We start from the raw sequence: 27,061 nt of genomic DNA, 5'->3' as shown, positions 1-27,061 counted from the left end.
ATCTCCCCCTTACGCGTCGATATCGTGTACCTTTCCTATTAGACGTACGCCACCTCCACCGTATCGCGCATCGGACACGTATAATAAAGCCGTCGAAAAGGAGAAGCAAGAAACAGACTTTAATCCCGGCAGACAGCTCGATAATGGAAAGGATTTTCGAAGCAACGTTAATCCCGCGAGATAGAATCGATAATCGAAGAAACACGGGTTAACAGGTGAAACTCAATACGACTTACGTTCGGAAAGTTTCCCGTGGAAGCCAGGCTCGATCGTTCCGGCGTCGATTGGATAAACGTCCGCGAGACGGATAGATTTATCCGCTGCCTCGTGTCAGCCGTGCTCCCCGGGGACGTGGTCGAGTTCTGACGCGAGATTTTCACTTCTCGCGTGTTGTTCTCCGCGGTCCTGTGCACTTCGAACTCCACCGTCTGGTCCTCCCTGTTCTCCAGGCTCAGCTCGGTTGGCGCTGGTAATTCCAGGGTGACTCGTACACCGAGGCTCGAGTTGTCCCCGTGCCAGGAACTTGTCTGGCGAACCTCTCCGATAGATACGCTCTCCCTCGTGGTACGTACGGTAGTGGACCACCAGGAGAAGGTACGACCGATCCTCCTCGCGTCGTGGCTAGTCCAGTGCGACTCCTCCGTCTGACGTGTGGCTTCCGCGGCCGTCCCAGTGACTGAAACATTCAAGGGTCGAACGAGCTTGGTTACCGACTTGTTACTAAATGGTACAGCGCTAGCGGATTAGCTGGTTTCAGTCTCAAAGGATTCGTATCCCAACGGCGAAACTGCGAAATAAATGCTTCAGAGATGTTGCAACGACAGCTGCTGTCGGTCGGAATTGATTCCGTGGCGCGCAGCGAGACTTCTCGCCGCTCGTTAGATTTATGTTCCGTTCTCTCTCGTTAACGCGTGTCCGTCCGCGCATCGACCGTAATTTCCCTTGGAAATTGCATTCCTAAAAATTCCACCGACAATGGGTTTTTCTCGCGCCACGGGGAACAAAGGTAGGCGGGCTGGAGCGGGATCCGAGATAATTCGATGGAAAATGGTCGAAGGCAGCGATGACGAACTTTTTCTCTCGCTGTTATATCGAGTGCTGTCGGTGTTTGTTCGTTAGACGAAGATTCGAGCGATCGCAAGTGTAATTCGCGATAATACGTCGCAAGCGAGAAATTATTGGATATGGAAGATCAAGAGAGTCGAATCGTGACACAGATGAATGCGCTGCGGCCGGATTTTCGGTCCGGAACGTGTCCCTCTTTTATTTTTCCCGTCGCTTTTCCGGCCGCCCATCAACGCGAAGCGATTCGAGTTTGACGTCGACCGACGCACAAACGGATGCGGATTCCAGTCGATTCGTGAGTGAATTCATCATGAACTTGCGTGCCTAGTTTCCTCGAAAAGCCATCATCGAAACTGGTCGCGTAAATCTGGAATCCGTTTACGACTGGCGGAATAGTGAAAAAAAAAGGGAACTGAAATTCGCTCTGGGTAGGAATTTTGTAGCAGCGGGTCGAAAATTGTCCACGTGATTCTCTTAAAAATTCATCTCGTACACAGGAGTGCTGTGAGAAACTTTCGAGAACTAACTGTCGCGAGTGAAATAAGTTTTTCCTGTTCTCGTGCTAAGTGGAGGCTTTAAACGAGAAGAAACGGCTAGTAATTTTTAAAGGCTCGGTCTCAAAGGGGCGTTATTTAGAGATCTATGACACCGTCCAAGCGTTTCGTCGCTGGAATGCAAAATATTCTGCACGCTAAAACGAGATTTAATTGCAGACGTTCCTACTTTCGTCACCTGAGCTGCGAAACAATTCCTCCGGTTCGCACCTATCGCGATTAGTTTATTCGAACCTTTTTATCCGTCTATTTAGATTATTTTACTCCGTTCCGTTAGTTTGTCTTCGACGTCCGTTCCCAGCTCGATTTAATCAACCAGGGCCATACGTCATTTTCTTTCACTGGTGGACCATTAATTCGCATCATTCCCGGACGCAGTTTTTTCACGCGAACCGTCGTATGAATCGAGTCACGTTCGCCCCGCTTCCTAGCCAGCTGTCCCGCGGAACTCGCAAATTTCATTAGCAAACATTAGCGAGATGCGAGCGTTTTCACCCGCCTTCTTCCTTGGCTGTTTTTCCGTTTCAAGGAAAAAGCTGCAGCCTCAACTTTATCAAGCTGAAATTCACCGAGCCAGCGTTGTTTCATTCGCCATGCAGGTGTATCTCGAAAAAAAAGTCGCGAGCCCACGAGGAGACCGCTATAAATTCGTATCGAATGCATACTTTCCTTGCGTTTGCCTCTGCGATAACGAGCACTCTTCGTCGAATACGTGAAAGCGCTGGAGAGCTTTCATCGCGCGCCGGCGGAAACGAACGGGAACGTTTAATTCGATTAAATTCGACACCGTGGCGAAACCAATTCCTATAATACGTTCGAAAGAGCGGACAGTTTCGGATAGCTGGTCAAAGAGTCCCCGCTTAATTCGTTGAAAATGGCTGGAAATTATGGAGCCGGTTCGAGTCGAGTGGCGAACGTGGAAAACGGCGGAGCGCTCGAACGATTTTCGCGTCTCCCCTCGCTCGACTGCGGCGTCGCTTATCAGCCAGACCGCTTTGACCGGTCAATCTTGAAATTTAGAAACGCGACACCGTTGCCACGGGAGAGTTGCCCGGGAAATCTCGAGGAGTTCCCCGGGCGTAGCATTCCCGCGGCTTGGACGGAAAGCCACACCGCGGAGATGTGTATCTCCCACCGTTCGCCAAGTAAATCTGATCTTTTGCGCGCGCAGAACATTTCCTTTTCCTCTCTGCTTTCTCTCTCCCCCCCTTTTTCCCTCTCTCATCCTCAATTCCCTCGTGGTTGCGGTGGTACATACCTTTCAGTGCCTTTTCCCCGTTCGGTGCTTCAATTTAAAAGCCCGTCCTGTCCCCCATCACCGCCCCTGCGGGGAAAGAACGAACGGTCCTCGTATTATCCTTCCTTACCCGCGCGGCCGCAACATTTTACCGGGTTGTTTACGACACTGTTCCTTTTTCCTTCGGGATTCTCATCTTTCTTCGGGTCGAGGCACGACCCGCCTCGATCCGGTACCACCGCACGTGTACCTACCTCCTCGCCTTTCCCGCACGCTTTCGCTCGTAATTGTTTCGTTCGCCCCGGATTTCGCCTTTTACCCGTTACCTCATCGCGAGCATCCCTTCGTCTCCGCGTGGTCATGCGGTGTTAAATCTACTCCTCTCTCACTCTCTCGCTCTCTTTTCTAATCCACTCAGTCTGGGTATTTTTCTTCCCGTTACCGTATTTTCTTCGTTTTCGCTCTTACCTATTTCGTACCTTGATTCGTATCGCCCATTGGACGAGGCGAGTCTCCTCTAATCGTGATCGATCACTCGCGAGAACTATCGGGAAACGTGGAAATAGAAGTTCATCGACGGAGCGGCAGATAGTGATGAAAATTGCACGATAATTTGAGCGTACGAATTACCAGGCTGGTTTAACTATTTATATTAGCCACCGTGATGTCAGCCAGCGCGACGGGCTCCGTGTATTACCTCCTATTTATAATTTCCCACGGGACGCCGCTTTGCGGAACGGTCTAGCCCGGTTACGCTGGCTTCTTTTCCCTTTTGCGTCATTTAATTTGCCGCCAATTCATTTTCTCGCGGCCAGGCACGCGCTCGTCGCCCACCTCCGCGCCCCGTTTCATTCTATTAATTAGCGGCGCCAGCGACGCGCGGCGCAATTAACGGAAACATGGGACGCTTTAGCGGCCCATCGAACGCCCCGTTCGAAGCTCGATTTCTTCCGTTTACCACAGAGGTCGGTTTCACGGGGAACAAATCCAGCCAGTGCGATACCCAACGGCGCCCAGCGGTGTACCTTCGTTTCGCCAGGAAAAGATTCCGTTAATGCGCTAAACACCAGCCGCGCGCGAATCCCTGCAGGATTAACGCGAGTCTGAGTTGCCACTCCGCACCTGCGAACACGTGAATATCGTTGGATCGAATCGAGAGCACGTCCCGCGAGCTGCTGCATAATTTCTCTCGAAAACACCGTGCACCCTTTGAAGGGCTGTTCGAAACCACTTTCCGAAATTGCTGGGTTCAACCAGAGGTTTGTCTTTCCGCGTTTACTTTCCGCTGGTTGTTTCCAAAAGTGTAGCTATCGCGTCGAACGCCGCAGGATATTGACGCAGACGAATCGAAATAACTGTTCGATGGTTCGACGTCTTCGTGGTGAATGGTCTGCGTGAAATATGACTACTGGTTGCTCCGAAATTTTTCAGCTCCTCTCGACAAAGTTCTTAACCGAGACACGACTAACCCGATGGATTAATGTTTCCGCGGAATGGATGCGATTAATTAAACGTGCACCTTCGTGTCGCGTTACTGCGCGTTGCATTGGGATCATTAATATTTCGAGGAGCGCGGAGCTAATTAAGGCTGCACGAAAACGATGGCCAATGTGATGGCCAAATATTTACCGAATCGAAATTATTGTAGCGCGTGAGCGTATAATTACAAACCTGCGCCTATTTGCGATCGACTTAATTAACGAGCGACTTTTGACTCGTGCCCGTGAAAATGTAGCACTGGTAATTATGTGAATCTCGATGGGGTAAATATGGTAGCTCGAGGAATCCGCGTTGGTTATACATTTATAAATACCGGAATATATTTCATCTGCGAGAATCTCGAAATTCGAGTTTAATTCCATCGCGCCACGAATGTAACGTTTTTATCACCCAACATTGTAAACGAAACTTGGAAGCAGCTAGCGAATTAGATCGCCTTCGACCCTCTTTAACTTTTAATCCTTCAGTGCCGTGGAATCCATTCGCTCGAGCGAGGTGTCGCATTCCTATCACTTCTCCACATCCGTACGAGCGTCGCAGCAACTATTCGATGATAAATCGAAAAAGTTCGAAGCTGGGGAACCATTGGAATGTCCAAGGATCCCCTGGTTCATGGAGAATCCTCGCGGACGATTGTCTGAAGGATATACGTACGTCGACTTACGGATTCTTATCCGACCAGCTGTCGGCGAGGAACGTTTCGCCACCCAGTCGACTCTGAAATGTCGACTTCGCGACGATGGCCTCGCTGTTGCCCGCGAGGACGTGTTAGATGGCGATTAAAACTTGTTGCGCCGTTACGCAGAAACGTTACACAAATTGGAAACTTGGCTAACTTGCCCGGGAAACTAGCGCAGATTTATGCCCCGCGGCAAGATAGAATTACCGGTTAACTTTCGCGAAATTGTCTACGCGCCGCGCCACGCGAACTGCCCCCGCCGTATGAAGATTGCTGCCCCGTTGAAAAACCTGTAACTGCCCTTTAAACATCGTTCCACTGCCCGGTCCCGCGGCTTATGAGAACTGGTAATCTCATCGTTTCCGCCAGAATTTTTCTCACTTTGATCGAGCCATAAAACCAGCGCGTATTTCTTCATTTTCTCGACACTCTTGCTTCTTATCTCTGGTGGAAAAAAGCCCAAGTAGGCCGGAACGTTCGGGTACACTGAAGCATGTGTCTCGTTTAACGAGACTCGACCAACGACTATTCTTTATTGCTCGGTTTGTTACAAACAATTTCTACCTTTCGATACTGCGAACCAATTTCTATTTGCTGCTTTTATTGGCGAAGAAATGGAGGATTTCGAGATATTCCTTGCAGCAGGAATCTCAATATTTTTCGTCCGCGCTTTCTCTCTGACGCTACTGATTAAATTACAGGACCTTTGAAGAATTTTTAATTGTTAATATCGTTTCCGCGAAAAATCTAGTTTCCTACGTTACGAAACTGATCATATTGCTCCTCATTACTTCGTAATTTGTTCTCACTTTGATCGCGCTATAAAGCAATAAGTCCCCTTTCTCCGTCTCTACTTTCTTTCCGTCTAACGCGAGCGAGAAAGTTCGCGGGGTGTGCTCCGGTTTACCAACGCCGACGAATCGATGGTTTGTTCTAGACACGAAGTCCCGGACGAAATCCTAGTTCAATTCTATTATGTATTTCGAGTATCCGAGCGTCTCTCACGGGTTCTCAGAGGAAAAATTCCCTCGCCGGGTCGAATTTTTCCATGCACGCCCCATCCGGGCATCGAACCATCGCGCGTACGTGCACGCGCGCGTATGTTCTCACAGGCACCGTCGACGTGCCCAACGAGCATACGAAGAATTCCATTTTCTTGGCTCCCGTGCAACCTGCACGCCGCGAAATTGTTCCCGTAAAACGGGCGACGCGGCAACGGAGGACTCGCGCGATCGGATCGTAGGCGGAGTATCGCATTTGCCTCGCGATCCATGCAAATTATTTGCATTATTACTAAAACATATAGGCTCCCCTACATTCAACGATGCGTACAGAGAGTGGCGAAGCTTCGGAAATTCGCTGTACTCGGTAATACGCTACCGCGCCCACCCTTTCAGGCCATTATGTCTACTTTTAAAAAGCTGAACGAACGATTTTTTTTAATACGTTCATTCGAAATTTCTGCGCGACTCGAAACGCACTTCTGACTTATTCTAATTAATTCGTACACTTCGTAATATGTAGGTCGATGCTTTATCCATTCACTGGTGATATAATGAAGGCATCATTTTCGCGTAATAATTATACGATTTATGAAAACCAGCGATACAAGTAGCTCGAAGACTATCGCCGGAAGAATCGTTGGTCAGGGTTAAATCGAGATTCGCGGAGTCCTTCAACGGAGCCCCGTTGATTTATCGCGAACACGGGTCAGCTTCCTGCGAGAAATTCCGCGAACGATAAATCGACATCGCACGCGTGCGATATTCGCGATTCCGGCCGCGTCAGCCGTAAAGTTCATCGGGCAGTAACCGTAAACAAAAACTTTTCTATGTTTACCAATGAATTATGGAGTTTTATCTATGGCCAGCTGTGAAATACGAGGGCCGGTCGGGGCGCGAAGCCAACGGCCAAGACGAGGGAACATAATCTACGGCTTGACCCTTTGTTAAATCCGACGAGCCCCGTCTGATTTATGTTTCTCGCTGTCCGCAATTTTATTCCGCGGGAGCTGGCTGGAAAGGGCAAATATTAATTTTCTTTCGGGGCCAGCCAGTGCCTCCCCCCCCCCCTTTCTTTGTAATTATCAACCCTCCGTTGGCGAACTGGGTCGCCGATGCCAAACGAAATCCCAGTTTAAAACTTTCACGGGATCGGGGAACGCCGAATGATTTAATACCCGGCGAAAGCTATTCGAACGTAATTCGTAATTAAAGGTACGGCTGGTAGCGTGTGGCTGGCCGCTGACAAAAGCTTTTCAGCCCCGCTATCTCTCGCGCGACTTATCGTTCTCTGGCGTAGAATTTTTATTCGATCCCCGTCCGCGTGCGCGCGTTCACTCTGCACGTACGTCAAACGCTACTTCGAGACTGTGCGCCAAAATGAAGGTGGTAAGCAAAAATCGATAGGTGAACGTCTAACGATCGATTCTTCTCGCGGGATACGCCGGGGACCGGAACCGGTGGAAAGTTTCGTGGTTCCGCTCCGTAGATCTCCTCCTCCCGGTTGTTTCTTCGTGGCGCTGCACTCGAAGAAACTCCCAGTCAACTAAAGCCACCGCAACTTCTGCATTACGCCGGCCGGATATCGCAAATTGGTTCACGCGGAGATTCATGACGTCCCGGAACTCTCCAATATGCCGTTTCGCTGTTCCAAGAAATATTCAAAGCCAATTTCAGAGTTTCCTGAGGACGGTTCATCAGAAATTAAAACCGAGGGAGGGAGAGGAAGATTCAATTAGCTTCGCGGAATCGTTATAAACTTCGCTGAAAAATCGAGTGGATGCGCTGCGAGAGGTTGGCGCACGGTAAGCGAGGAACGCGTTCTCCATGCGAGAACGCCGTGGCCTCCCTTTCTTCCGGGGACGTCCGCTTTCCGGTCTACGAGCGCAGCCGCGTTCCTCGAGCCCAGTATCTGCTAAAGAATCCGATACACGCGTCCTGCTGCCATCTCTCTTCCCATCGAGCCGCCTTTCAGCTCGTCTAACAGTTTTACCGTGTTCTCGCGAATCGACGTCACCGGAAACCACCTAACTTTCGCGCGCGCGGTCTCCTTGGATCGAATTTTTTTACGGTCAGTTTAGCGAAGCGAACGCAACCGTTTAATTGACGCGAATATTCAGCTTACCCCCGAAGGTATAGATAGAATAGGATAGGATTTCCGGATTCCCAAATGGTCTTTCCTTGTCCCGAATTTTCCAGTCGATCGTGGCAATTAAATTTTCTGGCCATCGTTCCCCGCTTCACCCTCGTCGAACGTGACAATTATTGGCCCGTCAGATCGATGGAATAAATCTTGGAAAATCTCAGAGCAGCGGTCGAAAGCCTCGCACAGGCAGGGGAAGCAAGCGAGATACCGCGGCTGGGCTGATTTATCGCCGACCTGTTCTCCCCTTCCCTGATCTCTCAACTTTTAAAAAGCACGCCGCGCGTTGAACGCGGGCGTGGCGTTGCTCCTGCGAAGCACGCAGACTCTTCGATTCGCCTCTCTCATCGTCTCTCGGTCGAAGCTGAGAAATATTTCGTAGCCTCGTCGCCGGATTAGAGACTCGGGAGAGACTTCGCGTCGCGAGAAACCACTCTGGGAAGTTGAAACAACTGTAACCAAACTGGCGTCTAATGCGTCGAGTTTCCCGGCTGTACACGGTGACTGGGGCGTTATTTAAGGAGCAATCGAACGAATATTTAACGAGCCACCAATGCTACAGGCTTGGAAAATGCATAAACCGGCGCCCTCATGCCGGAAACGACCAGCGACCGCGAATTTATTCATTTCCATTCGGTTTAATAATGTAACGCTTTTCAGGAGATTGGCTCCTTTCCTGATCCGGCCAGGCAACGGCTCGCGCTCTGAAATTTCTGCCGCATTTACCTACCGATGTGCCCGGGAAGTCCGCGCGCTCACTCCCCGTGGAAATTTCCGAAATTTAAGATTCCTCTCTCTGGTACGGCCATTAAAATGCAGTGGCCGATGGCATCGCGCCCGTCCGCTCGCGTTTCACCGTCCGAACTTTTCTTGTTTTATCCAAAATTTATCCGCTCTGGATGTATCCTAATCTTTATCCGCGGCTGGCTCTCATTATCACGGGATCGCTGGAGTTTCCAGGGTGAGTAACGAGTGCTCTGGGAATACATGCACCGGATTGACCGTTCATTTTATATAGAATCCATGCACACAACTGCATTTTCGAGCTGCATCCGCGACGGTTTCGGTATTACCCGGCATCAGTTCTGGTACAGGCAACGAAACGAAGATAAATTCTAATGAGCGCGACACCCCCGGAAATACGGTTGGAGAAGGTGCACGGGTAGGACACGAAATCTTTTGAAACGCGGTACAATTGGGTACACGACTTCTGGAAATGCCAGGGAGAAAGGGAACGCGCTTGCGTTCGAGTAACTAGTTAGAGTAAAGGGGTGGAAGAGTGGAAAGAAAAGTTAGAACTGAAGGTGGAACCATGAGATAACCGTATATCTCGATAATACTATAATTCTCTCTTTTCTTACTAGTCCGACTACTTCGCCAGCTCGTTGTTGCAATAACTGATAAAGATTGGAGAACTCGTAGCCGGAAATCGGTACTGGCTTCCAAGAGCGGTTAGATTCTCAGGCCTGAAACGCGTTTCCTTTGCTGGGAAACTCGGGCTCGAAGCCAGTAGCTATCGAAGCGCACGGGGATGGTAACGTTAGATCCGTTCTGGTCGAATCTCGGTGGAGCTACGCCTTCTATCTTCCGCTGCCTTTCGCCATCCATCTTTTTCGCTGACTTCGCCCTAGACCGTGGCACCGCGAGCCGACGATTTACAATGGGAATTCCCCCGTGGAGGCCACGAAACCTGGCGTGAGGGCTACCAGCGCCGTCGTGAAACCATTAGCGGTAAGACATTAATTGCGCGAAGGTCAACGAGCGCCGTAGCCTGTGGACAGCAGCTGTAATGAGCGTGCCGGTGCCCTCGTCGTCCGCCAATTAGACTAACGATTCATCGAGCCTCGCGTCGCGAATGAAAAACAGCCGAGTGCGGTTCCTCGCAGCGCTCGGTTACGCGCGCTCGCAGCTTCCGGAACACATTTCCAGTTCGAGCGCGGCGTAGCGCCGTTGTTTCCGGTGGCAGGGACTGCAAACCGAATCCGTAGGGCGATGTATCTTGATTAAAGAAAGAAATTGGGACTTCTCGCGGCTCCCGCGAGCATAATTTACGAGGGCTGTCCATTGAACCGCCCCGTGGCGCAAGGAAACAAGAGTAATGCCTGCGGGCTCTGTGTTTCGAGCTCCATTTCCGCCAACCTGGCCGGGTTTTGCGGTGCCGGAAGACGGAGATGGAGATAGGCTCGGGACTAGATGTAAAGAGATTAGCGCGCGCTGAGTGGAGAGGTAAGAAACGTGTTTGGCAGCTACGAGGAAGCGCGGTACCAGCGACGTACATTTAACAGGCTGCACAGTTGTTGCTCGCGAGTGCTTAGGCGAGTACGATTATGTATTTACAGGCCACGCCTGGAATCGCCGGAACACGGTAGCGGAAGCCAGACAGAGGATTATTTTCTCGAGTTCCATCGCGGTAAAACCCGAGTGCCTATTAACTCCGCGAAAGCCGATCGAAGGGGTTGATCAATTTGGCTTCTGACCCGCAATACCTTCCCTCTCTCTTTGTTCGCGTGATATTCTAGGATATTCTAGGTATGTTGACCATCGAACAACGAGGGAAAGCTGACGCCCCGCTGACCACAACAGTGCGAGTCATCCCCGCGTTATTTAACGCATAATCGGTTTTCAGGCGTCGCTGCAACGATAAATCGCCCCATCTACGGAGCTCCATCCACGAAATTGACAGTTTCGCCGCACCGGCGTGCAAACAAACTTCGAAACGAGATTTCCTGCGCGACGGAACACGCTGCGCGTCGCTAGCGAGGAGCGGATGCGCGTCGTCGTTGACTCTCGCGGCGGAATACGCTCGTCGATTAAATTTTGAAAGAGCGCCGCGGCGCTGTGGAGCCAGGGGGATGGAAGAGCACCGCGCGAGCTTCCTCTCGGATCGCGACACGCTCGACTTCGCGCCTGAAACCTTTGACAATGCTCGGTATGCGCCGGTTTCTAAATATACGAGCCGTTCCGTCCTCTTCCCCCGGTAGCAACGCGCTTCCTGTCTTCGACGCCATCCCCCTCCCTTCGACGGTTGTTCGCTGTTAATTTTGGATCGTCCATCGTCGCGTGACCGCGCGTGGAGACCCGCAACTCAATTACGCGACGCCACGCGCCACCGTGTCACTTTTTTCCTCCTCCTCTTTGCCTCGCGTCGTTCTCTTTACGTAAGTCCGCGAGCGCGACCTCGTATTCGGGTGTCGCTGGAATTCGCCAGCGAAATATCGCGCTGCCGAGCACCCACGAATGAGGCAGCGGAGGCAGCACCGTCGCGTTGTGATGTTCGTTTAATTAATTGAATTACGTGAACCGTTAACTTTTTCGCCGGCGGGTGAAGAACCGCGGCGCGCCGCGTGGTAGACTGCGTACGCTTATGGAAATTTATATCCGTATAAAGGGAAGCGTTACGCGAAAACGGGGACTAGGGGATCGTTTCATGCCCCGAGTGTCTAACGCGTGTTTTAGTTTAAATATTTCCCACGCGTATGAGAATTCTTCGCGGCTACGTTACGCGTGGGTCTTCGTTAGAATCTCAGGTTCAGTTGATTATTTTTGTTCCAACAATATCGTTAGGAGATCCTCTCTTACTGCTCGCGGTTGTTTCATTCTAGTTTAACAATTACTAGGATCCAATCGACTACTGCAGATGTTGCCACGATAAACGACGGAACAGCCACGTGTCTGACGATCTTGCGCGAACTTTCGCGACCTTGGTCAGCCCACATTCGGTGCTTCCTGCTTCCGCAAGCTCGTTCGAGTTCCTCGAAACGAGACCAAGAGTGCAGTGTCTCGTGAAACGAGCTCGATCATCTCCAAAAATATCCGAACGCGATTCAAAGAAACGGTTTACGTTTCCTCGCAGTGGAGGGAACGATTGTAGGTTTCCCGACGAATCCACTGTCGAACGGCACGCGCGACATTGTCCCATTGTCTCTCGAAGTGGTCCTGAATGCGTGCCGCGCAAGGGCGCGCGAGGCCGACGAAATTCTCGCGGTGTTTAAAAGAGCGGAACACGGTGCGATAACAATGGCAACGGGCATACCGTTGGCGAACAAACTCTCCGTTTCGTGGAGGAAACGCTGCCAGCCCCGCAGAGCGCCCCTTTTTAAAACGGAAAAGTTCCCGTGCAGCCAGACACGTCGAGTACGCCTGCAGCGGCCGAGTTTCTTGTCCCGAGGCACGACTACCAGCGACGCTAAAAGTGTTCCCCAGTTAACACGACGATTATATCCACCCTTTATCCCGCGTAACAGCCCCTCCTTCCCTCTGAGAAGAGCAAACGGCTGGTGGAGTGGGAGGAAAACGGGAAGAATTCCTCGTAGTGGCACTCTTCAACCCCCGCATCGACGGGGTCTTGGAAAAATCGTGATCAAAGGTGAAAAGGGGTACACGCTGGCCGCGTCTACGCAGAGCGTCGCGAGCGTTTAATAACGGCGAGCAGAGCCGCGAGTGGGTCGCGGCGTTCCCGACGCGAGCGGTGAAAAATAAAACGGCCAGGCGAAAGAAGTTTCAGACGCATTCCGGCCGCCGTTTAACCCCTTAAAACCGTGCATTCCGCGCGCGAATAGCGCCAGAAACGTTCGCCTGTCAAATATTTCACCCTCTAAAGCGGGGCAGCATTTTCATTTTTAAACTGGCCAGAGTGCCGGTTAAAAAGCACTCGACGCGGTCTCGGTCGTTGTTGAAAGAGCGACGGATTCCCCGGGTATTCGTCGGCGACGTAACGAGCCGCATTGTACCGCGCGTTCTTCCCGCGGCTGGATGATGGCCGCGGAGATGTTAACCGTGACGGTTAGAACGGACACACGCGTAAATGCGGACGGTCGGGAATTATTCATCGCGAGCGTAACGCGGAGAGACGGGTACGAGGTACGACGAGGCATTGGCGAGGCAGGGTTGGTATTAATGTTCCCCTGAATCGGCCTGCGCGACTGCGTCAGGGGCATTAAAAATTCGTGACACGCGGCAATGGCCGTCATTATGAGAACAATTGGTAACACCCTGTTGAAATTTCGCTACGTGACGCGAAGCGTCGCTCGTGGCCGCCTAATTTTGCAGCCCACCGACGAGCGATGATTTTTACGGTGCCAGTATCGCGGTTCGAACGATTTCAACGGGCCAGGTGGTCCTTTACGGCTGCAGAAACGAGACCACGGGGCGAGAGGCGGATAACGCTCGTGGGATGAGGACGATCCGTGTTTCACGGTTTTATTGGAAGTCCATAACGCGTACGATCATGTTTTTTAGATATCACGTAAATTCTTGGAGACGCGATGCAAGATTAACTCGAGGTAATCGAATTAAAAGCCATGATCGTGAAGCGAATCTACATTTTCTATGGTTTATGTAGCATATGAATTTTAGATCTTCTGTAAAAACAGCATCCCCAACATTGTGGAATTAAAAATTCGTTTTAAAATTGTTAAGTACCACTTTTCCGCGAAATTTTATTAAAAGGCGCTTTATACCTCACTTGAAACACTTCACGAACCTGGAACCATTTAACGTCCGCCCAACGACACACGCATACGATAAGCTAATTAATTGCCCATACTTTAGGGCAGACCCGCACGAGTGTCGTTCGAAATTAAACGCACGATCAACTCTCCGGGTACAATATTTCGCACAAAGGGAAGTTTCGTCCGCAAAGTCCGAGAAGTTGGCTGCGCCCAAACTAACGGCTAATACGGGCTCAGTAGTTTCGCGTGCGTGGCTGAAAACCGTATCGCGGCCGGGACGTCCATCGTTTTCCCGTAAAGTTTACGCGGCCGGGAAATTTATGCGAGAGAAAGTCAAGTTTGCCGGACTGTTACGACGGCACGGTGCTCGCAGAACGACCTGTGGAGCGAGCGGCCGCGATCTCATCCCCGTTCGAGCAGGACTTCCGCTTTCGATAAGTAAGTATCGTCGAGCGCTTTACTCTGATGCAAACTCGATGAACGTGTCGCGCGTTACGATTTTTTTTTTTTTATTCCACGCTGACAACGTGTCTTTCACAGCGTGCTGCAGAAAGACTTTAGCGCCCTGTCGAGAAATGTAAGCGCTATTATTTTTTTAAACGAACCAACGAAGGGAATGCGTCGCCTTTCTCGACGCTCGACGTGGCTCAGGTGCGAGGGTTGTCGCCGATTTCGTAAGCGCAGCAGCGTAACGGGGCCTGTTCTTTTCAACGGGCGATCGTGACTGCTCGTTGCTGGTAATAATACGCGAACAATTACGTCAATTGCAGGTGTCACTGTTCGCTTATCAGAATTATGGTAATGTCGCGCGGTTATTATGGCCGTGTTTTGGGGTGTGCCCGGGATTATTTATAGCGAAACGCGTTTTGCGATCGTGCCAAGCGTACTAATGCACGACTAATGCGCCGCACGTAAATACGATCATTAGCCGCGTTCGGCTGGTTGCTTGGGGGGGTAAGAATTAGGAAAATTCGAGACGATTAATGGGATCGCTCGAACAGCCGTGCGACGGGCGATTAGAAGATAATTACGATGAGAGACGAACGGTCTTGGAACGTAAGGGGTAGAATTCAATTTCAGTTTTCTCGAGCAACGGTATCGTTGCCCGATAAAGTTTCATCCGAGAGCGTTCAACTCTCCGGCTTGTTATTTCTCGTTCAACGATCACGCTACCTATTGTTTTCGTTTCGAACAATTCGCCACAACTCTCGTAGCAGACGATGTCAGCCAATCGTACCCGCAAATCGGTATTCATAGTCGGTTGGAAGCCCCACCCAGCCCCGCGAACTCGCAAGACTTCCCGGGAACAAATAAAATGGTCGTAAACTTGGAAACTTCCGTCGTCCGACGGACGCAGCTGATGCGGGGCAAAAGAAGGGCAATGTTCTCGAAGACGGGCTCACTTTCCGCGGGAAGAGGCCGCGTATTTATCGGAGTCGCTGAGGGGGTGTCGCTGGAGAACGGGCGACTCTGGCGCGGGCTACGCGGACGATGGAGAGGACATAAAAATGGAAGACGAACGCCCTCCCTCTTTAGCGCTCGATAAAGAGCCGTGGAGGCTGCGTCTGTGCGGAGAGGTCGCGGAATAATGGAATCGAGCATTATCGGAATATACGCGCGTCTCAATAAAGTTGTCCCGTAAAGCGGTGGCGGAGAAAGTAAAAAAAAAAGAAAAGAAAAAATGAAGAACCGGCTACGCCAGTCGATAAGCCGGATAATCCGTTCTGAGATGGACGAGCGGGTTTGCTCGCACCTCCCGAGACGCTCGTGGAATGTGTTAGCCAACTGGAGAGTGTACTCGCGGGGGCGCGCCGGTTGAGTGTCGCTCTTTGACGCAATTTCACTTTGCCCACGGATATTGCGTTTAAGGATTGCGTCGAACTACCTCGACCCCAAGAGGACGTCGGATTAAAGTTTCGAAGCGAGGGCGTAAAGAATTTTTTGGCCCTTCGACGGGGTAATCGGGTAGACAATTTCCTTCGCTGACGCCTAGTATTGGAAAGTTCGAACGGAACGGATATAATTGATTTTTCTCGTCCCATTGTTTGCCAGTCGGAGAGGAGTCAGCCCTGGGGACGAAGGGCGATCGCGAAATTTCCGTTCGCGATGGCGAACGGATTGAATCGAGCTCGCAAACGGGCCAGCGCGATCTTGAGCGAGTTATCGTCACCAGAACGGCGGGGAAGTTAGTTCCCTTTTAACTACGTTAAGCCGAGCAATTTCGGTAAATCGAAATTGCACGGGACTCGCGGGCGCGGCCGCGTTACGGGAAATTCATTTCCCAGGGACGCATGCGTCCTGGGGAATTGTTACGAGCGCGATACGTCCGTAACAAAGGTGGATCTTACTGTCCACCGACCGAGCCACGGAGATTTCCACCGCGTTGGGACCGAACGCGGACGATAAATCATTCGTTTGAGCCCAGGAAAGCTTCGTGGATGCACTGCCTCTGTCTGGTTCGCAGGGCAACCCCGTTACCATCAATCTCGGCTCGCAGCCTCTCTTAAAGCTTGATTTAACCAGCCGCCCATTCATTGGCGCGGCGGTGAACGATAGGGGAACTTAAGGGGTTCGTTCGTATCTCGTTAGAAAGCCACGAATCCGTATCGCGGAACAGATTCCACGGGGTACCCTTTTCGTTATTCCGTAGACCGCGTTCCCGAATCCATTGGCTTGTTCCCGCTGCTAGCAGCCGCCTCTGCGGCCCGGCAGGATTGCAATGCGGCGAGCGTGCACCGAGCAGGAAAGGGGAATGCGCATATTTGAAATGTTGCGAGGTGAATCGAATTTCGGCGGAAGTGGAGAGCCACGCGCGGCGTCCACTCGAAAACTACGGGGGCGAGCCTGGCTGGGGAGGGAAATTATTAAAAAAAAAAATTGTTATTCGGCCAGCGGCCGAACGAACGCGTTTAAAATAATTCACGCAGCGTGCGCCGTGTGTGTCGAACTGGTTGAAAAACAGACGAGAGTGCTTAACGCGAAAAAATCGCCGAAACCAAACATAAAGCGGTTCAATTGCGATAGCGGTTGCACGAGTGATTAAAACGATCCTGTTGGCGCGTGCAAATTCAACGTTCCCTCTGACGGAATTACGGGAAGTAACCGAACCAGAAAGGAAACGGGCTAATGTCCTGTGTAAAAAGTACTAAGCGCGCAGCCTCATATTGTTAATTAACGCGCGGCCAAAATGCCTCGACACACGGAATTTCGCGGTATCATTTTCGAGGCCCCCGTTGTCGACCATTCGTTACTCGTGACAAAAACAATGCCGGCGTTACCATCGTGCTCTGAATAAATAATAAAACCGTCCACGGACCGCGTTTGTCTCAAAGGGCACCGGCTTTTCGTCGTCAAAAATTGATTATGTTTGCTTTCCAAACTGTTCATCTACTCTTCTCTTTGTGGCGGAGACGCGTAGTAATGTTTAACGCCCCGAGTGCTATGTCTGAACGAAGCATAACTTTCTACACGTTACCATCCTCGTACAATTTTGTCAGTTAAAATTCAGCGGATCTCGCGCAGTTTCCATTTAGTCGTTTTATTCACGTTGCAGCTGCGAGGACATCGCTATCGGTCGACTATGAGAATTAGACGAATACTTTTAATACTTTTCTCTATTTTCCATTTTTTATAATGTATCGATCAAATGGAGTACACGTGTTCCACCTTTCTACATAACATCCATCACGCTACGTAGCACTGAATACACAGGTTTTCCACTGTTTAAAATGCATGGATCGCGGTGGAAAAAAGAAAATGTTTCCCATCGCGTTACTCGTTGTGCCTGTCGTGGTCGAGAGGAGTCTTTCGCGAAACTCACGCAGTTTCAATGCTTTCTAACTCATTCGTGCAGTCGCTGAACTGACAGACGTGCACACTCTCCATTTTCGTTCAACGATGGATGTCGATACATTTCAAGCATTCGTTACTCGAATTGCAAACGATTCTTTTCATTCTCAAAAAAAAAAATACGTACGACCTCTAACAGAGTTCCAAGTATTTTAATCCCAATTATTACGATACCGTATTACTTTGTGCCAGCAGTTAAACGGAGAATTTATTCGCAGCGAAATCACTGCCGTTCGAATAACTATCGGCTGTATCGAGCGCGTATCCTGCGGTCGCGTAAGTAGATATAGGTCGTTACGCGTCGGACACGTATAGAACCGAGATCCTGGAAAACAATCAAAAGATGAGATAGAGTTATCGAAATTGAAAATTTTACGGGGAAATTGATCCACGCGCGCCGCCTCGTTCGATTCCATTTTATCCGTCGATCGATTATGAACATCGCCGCGGTCGAACGAAGTAGATTGCCAGCGGAATAGAAAGAGGATTACCGGGGACGCTATACTCCTTGAAATACTGGGCACAAAGGGGAAGGATTCCCAATCGCTGTAGGAAATAGAAAGGTCGATGGAAACGAGACCAGTGGCCGACCTATGCCACGGTACACCGTGATTTTCTCCCTGTTCTAGATCGCGTCAGATCCCATCCCTTACTCCCTTTCTTTTTTTTTCTCTTTTTTTTTTACCCTTCCACTCTCGTTTTTCCTTTCAGACATGAAATATTGCGACGCCAGCAGCGACAACTCCATTTTTATGACCGGGACGCCTAGCGTGGACTCCTAGCCGTGGGACCTAAAGCCATTCCATCATGGCGTCGCGTTTGTCTGTCTCTCGTCTGGCTCGATCGAACCCTCCGCCGAACTCTTACCGTTTAAACGGTGGATCTGCGAATGCGATCGCGGGAATTGATGCTGGCGTGCCGTCCTAAAAACGACAGGTTCGCGTTTTCGGACAGCGTTATCGAAGAGTGCACCTACAATCGCTTCAATGAAGCGTTCGTCCCTTGCGAGGACGCGTTCGAAGCTCGTAACTCATTTGAGACGTTCCGGTTTCCATCATTGTCGGTAGCATCGTCCGCCATCAAATCACGGGGCTTACGATCTTCTATTGTCGAGCGGACCACTCGTCTTACCTTCCTCCTTCGTCTCGTAGGGTTTAAAAATTTTTAGTTGCACGGTTTGTATACAACCAGCTTGAACTTCCACGAGTTGCAAGCATCAACTCGCAAGCTATTGGAACGCTAGGTTCTTAAGTCCCCTCCGTGAACGTAAGGTCGTTGGCAAGGGTTTTTATACTTGAGAGAGGCTGGAGTAGAACAACCGGAACACGGTGCGTGGCTGTGCAACCAGTGGACAGGTTTATTTTCCTACGCAACTATTTACAACGGCGTTACGTTACATTCTTTGGTCGCGTAGTGGAGAAGTTTTCTTTCCGACTTCCGTACCGGAAGTTTATCGACCGTTTTAAGTAGAAGACAAAGGGAACGAGGTTCGAGAGTTCTTCGAGAAATGAAGCGGTTTCGAGTTTTCGTAGCTGTCCCGAGTACGCCTGGAGATGCAAATCTCGCGTTGAATTTAAGAAAGTTGGTCAGAATTATTCATTGTTCGCTCTAATTATCCAACGTCTATTAGGCACTCTCAGGACTCGTGTATATCTTTCCTTTTGTACTGGTAAATTGGCCGCCTCCTTTTCTTCTGTATATATCTTTATATCATTACAATTCCGCTCCTCTCGATACACACTCCTCGACCTCATTTTCCACCTTCCAAGCGTAACGTCTAACTTTCCATCCGCTTCGTTTTCCCCCACATCTGCTGATATAAATTCTCTCACTCGACGACTATTCGCGCGATCATTACCATCTTCAATTAGGTTGAATTCGACGTTCACTCGTCCGTCGATGGAAGCGCCGATGTCTGCGAGACGTAATTCTCCCGAAATGATAGAGCTTACATCAGTAAGTCCGTGCAGTGATAACCGTGTAACAAGATAATTTAATGGAGCCTTTACTACGGGTTCGTGTTCCCCGTTATTTTCGCGGCTCGTGTCACGGCTCATGTAAATCGTGTCCATCGATCACAAGCGGCTATCCGGGATTGTCAACCGACCGGAGGAAGGAAAAAAAAGCTCGCGTACGAACACACACACACACACACGCCAAAATATAGGACCACGAGCGAGTCGTATATCGCGAGCGTCCGCCTCTCGTTAATTAATCTGTATTCTCGTTCGATCAGCGCTTAGTTTGTGTACTTTTTCCGCAAAATTGGCTCGATCCAATTTGATCTGGAATTACCTCTGTTTGCCCCGTCGGCTCGCCGACAATTACCACGGTCGTGTATCGGTATGGCCAGAAATTAGCTCGGAATTACCACCGAAGAAACAGATATCCGTCACAATTCCCCGCTAATTCCCACCTCATTACGATCCCCGTCCGCGCCGTTCTCAAATCTCGCCGCCCGTTTAAATTAAACAGCCCCCCATCGCGAAGATAGATTCGAGGGATTTACTTCGCGTTGAATTCTTCATAGACCGAATCCCACCGTCCACTCTCAACCCTCGGCCAAGAGGCGAGGACGAGGGTCGCGTTCGCCTTGCGGGATAAGGTAACGAATTTTTCACGAGTAGATCTCGAGGAGGATCGCCTATGTCCTCCACTGGCGAGAGGGACGAGACACCGTCGCGATCGTTTCGTCCCCCGCGTTTTTCAACCGCATCCCACCGATTAATTCTCCCTGGCCGTGAGCAAGTCGCTGGTAAATCGCTTGAAATTGCTACGAATTACCTCCGCTGGTCGTACCCCGCCTCGCCTCTCGCGTTCGTCCCCGTCGTCGCCGTGGTTTCTTCTCTTATCGAGCTTAGAGCCGACATTCATCCCGGTTATTATTGCGGCTTCGCGGCCTTTGTGAATTCAAATTGCCACCGAGCAATACCACCGAGAAAAACGGACGACGCTGTAGGTGGTGGAAGAAGAGAGATTTTTATCGAGCCGCGTTTAGGTTAGCGCTAGCCCACGGTTTCTCGCGCTAATGTCCAACGATTTAACGTTCCTCGCCCTCGTAGCGTTTTTTCGCCACTCTTTGCCGGTTCTCTCAGTTGGACGCCTTCGTATCCTCCATCTTTGGTACGCGCCATTTTGCGCAACTTGATTCGATCCTTACGAATGTCGCTGAGAGACGACTGGCGATATTTAAAGCGAAATTTCGATGGAATTGTAGCAGTGTACACGGTCGGTCGTAGGCTTTGTGTCCGCCTATTGGACTCTGGATTATATGGAAAATTCATTCGGTCAATATCGATTGATTTGCAAATGGATGGAAGCGGCGTTGGAACATTTACAACGTTTGACGGAGTGTAAACGCGGATTTCAATGCGCGTTGCAGATCGCAACTTGTGAACGCGGGCTGCGCGACATGTCCAACTGGGTTATTGGGTGACAAAGATCGAGGGTTTTTATTTATTCATCAAGGACAATTATTGAACGTTTTAGGGAATTTCGAGCGCAGAGTATCGCGTAACGAGATCGTCTATCGCTCGGATGAAATGTTTCCATTCGAGGCACTTTATTGAATGTGTCCTGTTACGTCCAGACTGTACACAATTTTAATTGTTTATACGTACGTCAGCGCAGTTATTTTTTTCACTGGAACTCGTGTTTATACATATTCTCGGCTTTATTCGTAAACGCAAAATCCAGCAACAATTTTATTTCGAAACCTCGCTAGCAAGCTCTGAATACAAGTTTCGGGTAACCAATTAAAACTGATATTGATTGGCGATGATTGATGCATGACGCGAACATGACCGTTGTACGCGCTGTGTATCGAATTATCAGAGGCGCGTACAATGATCTCAGTGTACCGTTTCATCCACGAAGGAGCTGGCTGCGGTTCTATGAAAACATTGAGAGACAATTCGTACGTGAAAGCTCGAAAAATGTCACGGTACCAACAGTTGAATGATCGCGACATTTCGTTCACGTTCGCTGATCCTACAGAGACGTGTAAAATAATTTTTGCTGAACGCCGTCGCGGTAATTGTTTCCACGAACGATCGAGCAAAGCTAGCGGGGATTGCCAGCGTTCCATCGCGAATTCGAATAACAATAGAAAGTGGCCGGCAAGCTGTTGCCAGGGAAAATATCGCCGGTAAACGTCGCGCTAACTGCGCGGAGAATCGGTGGCTGGCTACACAAGCAGCCTGATGCTGGCAGATTTCGCGAGCTTAATAGTCGTTTCGTTTCGAGCCTCGATGGCAAGAGGGAGAGAGGGTGAGTGAGTTTCGACCGACTGAACGACCGTTACATCGCGACGAAATTCCCCGCGTGTTCGAACGAGCAACTAATTCACCCCTTGGGGGGTGGAGGAGCAGAGAAATGGAAAAATGTTATCAAAACAGGAAAATTTGATCGCGGTTCACGATGAACTTTTTGATGAATTTCGCCATCCAATTCTCCTGTCCACTATTTCATTATTCCTCGTATTTCACGTACTTTTTTCCGTCGATTACGCGAACGATCGTCACCTCGCAGAGTCGACTCGGTCGCTCGATTATGGCGCTGTAACCGCGAACGTCGTCGAAGCTGGACCTGCGGGGCTCGCATATCCGCGATCGATCAATGCGAACAGTTTAATGACTCGTACGGTGACGTCGATCGTGTGTTCTGGCACGTCAGCCGCGGTATTCTCCGGGAAACGGGGCCGTCGGGGATTCATCGCTGAGACTAATCCTTTTAAAAACCGCTTCCATCCCGTCAGCTCGCTTTCAGCATAATTGTCACCGCATTATTTTCGTGTTGAGCGCAATCCCCGAAATGTGACGGCAGGAAGCTGTCCCGGTTACGAGCTTAAGAAGCTTACGGAACGCTTTGCGATACCTTTGCGCGGTACCATTAAAGGGGTTCACACGCGATTCGGATGATTCGTCGTAAGCCACGGTCACCCGTGATGAGCGATGCGATATTGCACTGTATCCACCGTGCAATTTTACACACGTGGCTCAGTGCAGAGCTTCAAATATTCGTTTCTCGATCCACATCTCGTAGAGCGAATAAAATAATTTTCAATATCAAAAGTACTTCTCGAACGATGCGTCCAGTTCGAGCCAGCAGAGTCAGCGTAAGTCCGTTCAGTGCTCTGGGGATTAAGAACAGAACTCAATGCCTTCAATTAAGGACCTCGTCTCCCTCGAATTGAAACGCGATCTGCGCGCGAAGGAGCTTCAGCTGCCACGGAGGAAATTGCGTGTGTCTCGTCGATGCTACGGCAAGTTAACGTTGGACAGCGGCTCGCGTTAATCGGATGCGAGTTCCGACTAATGCGCGTCCGTCTCGGTGACGTTATCGTGGTCATCGTCTGTCCGATGGTTATCGTTGCGATTCTAATCCGACGTGCTTGTCCGCAGACGCTTTTGTTCGGCGAATCAGCGTAACGAACGGAATCGCGTTCCATGCTGGTATCGACCAGCTTGACAGACGTGGCACGTGTCTCAGTGGATCGTTTCCGCGTGACGTATACAGGAACGTGAACGTATACGCGAACCACAAGAAGAAGAATCGTAGGAACATCCGTTCGACGTCTTCGAGTACGATTGGTTGCAGACTCGTTGCATAAGGACGCTGGACTTACGTGGAGAAGTAAGATGAGGGTAGTTGGAGCTTCGAGGAGGTTCAACAGGCTGCTCGACACTGAAGATCGCAATTTTCTAGGCCTTAGAGTTCATCCACGTTATGCAATATTAATACGAAAATATTATGTGTGACAATTTCGAGCAAATAATCGATAATATAGCCAACACGGTTGTCGAGAATCTAATCAACGGTTACACGTATTCGTGTTACGTTAATCATTATCAAGCGATAGGTATCGGTCGAAATCGACAGCCATTCGTGCTGCTAAGGTATCGTCCACAACCAGACACAAATTTCACTTGACAGAATTACTTTTTCCAGACGCCCGTAACGCATAATCCAAAGCGTGAACGCTGCGCCACGCCATAATTTGTAACACGCGCGCGTCCATTCCGAACGCGTAATTAGCACGGTTCCGCAAGCGTTCGCAAGGCCGCGTTCTCTATGATATATCGCGGCACGCTCAGGAATGGCAAATACGAGATTGTTCTGGAATCTGGCTCGCGGTGCATTCGCGGCGGTGTATTTAGTGCGGATTACGGGGACAATGAGGAATCTGTAATGGACGCGACGAGAGTGCGCGCAACGAGCGACATCAGGGGGTTGAAAGATGTTGCGGGCGTTCTACGAGAAGAAGCTACAAACGAAGGAGAGGGCAAGAGTGGTAGAGTCGGTATCTCATTTCCTCGCGCCTCGTTCGCTGAAAAATCGAACTCCACTCGTGGATCGGAGGAAATTAACAGTGGATTCGACGGGGCGAGCGGAATACAGAAGACGAAATGCTCCAGGATGTCTGCGAAGACGTGAAACTCGATTTTCAGTTTCCTAGACGAGGATCGCCGAGGCTGTCGTCGCGCAGCCTCGATTACTCGGATATTAAATTCGATAACTGCTGACGATCCCGTCCCCCTCTGGCCCCAGAAGTCGATGACCATTTTATTACCTGGTCGATTTGTATTTCGCGGTTGTTTTTTGCTTTCCGATATCGCGGCGAAACGTTGGAATAAAAATCGCGGCGGCGACTGTGCTTGGAAACTCGAAACCCTGCCCACAGGTAGATCGCAGCATCGCGGACGCGCGACTGGAAACTAGTTCGAAATTGAATGAAAATATCGAACGCGAAAGGTTCGATGCTCCCTCTCTGTGCTTGCGCCCGGAAAAATAAGAAATAAAATTTGAGGACGATAGAACGCGCTTTGCTCTAGGCCACGTAGTGGGTTATTAAATAAACCGCGCTTTGCGTGTAGCTCTCGCTCGTTGTATATACGGGGAACCGTGCTCTGGTTGCAGGGGTTCTTGCAACCAACGGTGTCGTTCAAAATTTAAACACGGCTCGAGCAGAATTCATTCGACGGGCGGACTAAATTCGGCTTAAAACGAACGAAATTATGGCTTAATTTAGGACGAGGATTTCAAAGGTTTGCTCGCTTTGACTAGTCAACTTCGCTCCCTTCGATCACGATATTCGAAGGGGATTAAGAACTTCGTCTGAAATTCACAGCCAATCTTCCTCCCCCGGAAGTACACCGAAGTTTCGATATTCGCGACGAGGAGACACGCACTGGGTCTACGTAAATTGGAAAGTTCGAAAGAGATACAGGTTATCCTGCGAGTAGTTAGTTCAAATATAATCTGTCTGCCATTGACGCTAAGCGAAACATGGTGTTTTACGAGGAAACGCTTCGGTTAATCAGCTTTATTAGTTACAGCAGCTGAGTAACACCGCAAAAAGTTGTCGACACTCTCATTTCCCGTCGAGATGCGGTGTAAAATTGATAAAGCGCCAAGAAAATCGATACCCATCCCCTGTAATAGGGGCAAAAATGGTCTGTCGTTCGGTGCAGGTATCGAGGGTTTACCGTAAACGATTCAGTTGAAGAGCTGACCGCTCGACGTCGACGTTCGATCCGCTCCGTGCATCTTTCTCGACGGGCCACGGGCTCCACCGTGTGATCCACCGTTCGACAGCAAAAATGCTCCATCGAACGATTAATTACTGCCGCGTCTCCCGTTGCGCGTGCATTAAACCTAAAACCCAACCCCCGATACGTCGCAATGGCGTGCAGGCAGGTAACACGTGCGTGTTCCCGTCCATCAATCACGCGGCATCCTCGCCGACCCATTATCGTCGCGCTCGCCACTGATTATCGTGTTCGATGCGAATTTCGACAGTCCACGACGACACACTCACGAGTCCGTTACGTCGATCGCTATCCGAGGGACGATGAAACTTCGTCGAGGAAACGCTCTCTGCTCTTGGAGTAGACGCCGTTCGAGAGGCTGTGAAAACAGGGAGGAGCGAGGAGAAAGGGGATGGTGAGTGGGTGTTCTTGCAACGTTCTTATTCACCGTGCACCCGCGCTACCTTGGCAGTCGCTCTAACGAGACATGCATTATGGACCAAGTTCGCTCGTTTCTGAAGGATAGCGTTGGGGAGCCGAGAGAGAGAGAGAGAGGGGCCGGAAGACGCTCAGGGAACGCCCAGAAAGGGGTGAGTTACCGGCGAACGCTGTGAAAATAAACTGCCTAGTCCTGAATGCGCGATGAAGGTGACGAAAGCCGGACTGCTTTCCCCTTGGGATTGGCTCAGAGTATAGACAATCTGGATTACCCGCGAGTATTCTCTCGAGTGATACCCCGCCGTGTTTCTGTGATTATCCGACCAAACGGATGTCCCACGTTGCCCTCGACATCTTCTACCCCGGGTGGAAAATTCAATGGCCTCACGCGGAATAATCTTCCATTGAATTTCGTTGGGGATAATAAACCATCGCGGAGCGAGTCGATAGAATCGCGAGAAGAAGAGCGATCGGAACTCGATCGACCAAGAGGGTTTGAAAACCGCTCTTCCATCTGCGCCGGGAGTTAAGCGAATCGAGGAATCGAGAAGAGCCGGTGGTACGAATTTCTCGCTCGCTTATTAAATTTCGGCTGAAACTCGCCTGGCAATCCCCAACGTCCTTTTACAAGCAACATTTTCCAAACCACTTCGCGCTCGCGCACGTACCTCGCGGATTGAACCATCGGGAAATTTTTTTTACAGTCGCACGTTTTACCGCGCAAATCGTATTACTCTTGAACGGAGGAGGGCACAGGGGGTCGTGGGTCGTCGGTGAAGCGTCAACGCTGTCGATGCGTATTAAAATACAATTCGTTGCGTACGTGAGCCAATAAACTCACGGGCGAGATGCGCCTCGCGTTCGATCGGATCGCGCTTTTGTATGCGACGAGTCGCGTCGGAATTTTTGCAGGATATCACGAATTCACGCGACGATAGGTGAGGGTGGTGAGCCCTCTCGCGATGTCTGTTCTCGCGCGTTATCACCGCCGGAAGTTCCCTCGTGCAGCGTTCTTGGCGCATCCGGACGTGCCTTGCGAGAGCACGGGAAGTTTGCGCGGAGTTACCGCGGAATAACCTCGGCCCCGCGTTGGTAATTAACGAACAAGCACCGCTCACGACGCCCTCGACGTTCCTGACAATTTGGACGGTTATGAAGAAACGCGCGAGCGCAGGGTCCCGCCTGGGACGCGTTTCAATCCTCTCGCTCAAGCCATCGATCCTGGCCGGGTTCGCTGTCCGTGGCGCGAATTAAAATTCCCTCTGACACTGGCAGATGTTTACGCGGCATTTTGATTAGTATGCGAGCGACTATGCGATAGGTACGATTTGTGAGCCGGTTATTTTTATTCGACCCGTAGATACGCTGTCGCGTGCGCGATTTGTCAAGACGACGAGAGTAACAAAACACGAGGCTGAGGGTGGGCTGGTTTTTAATTGATACCAGGCACGCTTGGTTTCAAAAGAGAATGTAAACGCATTGAAATAGTTCCTGATTGTACGACGCGGCTGGCGATTCAAGCGAGAAGCTCGCGTAAAGCACAGCTTTTGATATCGGTATGAAAAAACTGGGATTGACCAGCCGACGCTGTACGGTTTTATTTCATTTAAACGAAC

At 50.3% G+C, this 27,061-nt stretch overlaps 1 protein-coding gene across 2 annotated transcripts in view; it reads right to left on the bottom strand.

Moving 5' to 3' along the window:
• The window catches only part of Neto (Neuropilin and tolloid-like), a 79,507-nt gene that overhangs the window by 29,271 nt on the left and 23,175 nt on the right, over window positions 1-27,061 (bottom strand). Inside the window, exon 2 of one of the 2 annotated variants that reach the window (XM_076910169.1) lies at window positions 237-676. The exons of the other annotated variant lie outside the window; for it this stretch is intronic. Within the exon in view, the coding sequence (XP_076766284.1) occupies window positions 237-676 (440 nt within the window). The remainder of the gene's footprint in view (window positions 1-236; window positions 677-27,061) is intronic. 2 annotated transcript variants of the gene reach the window in all.

This window comes from Xylocopa sonorina, chromosome 2 (assembly GCF_050948175.1).
Source record: "Xylocopa sonorina isolate GNS202 chromosome 2, iyXylSono1_principal, whole genome shotgun sequence".
Lineage (NCBI taxonomy): Eukaryota > Metazoa > Arthropoda > Insecta > Hymenoptera > Apidae > Xylocopa > Xylocopa sonorina.
Note: the sequence above shows the minus strand (reverse complement) of the source record. Positions and strands in the feature narration are given on the sequence as shown.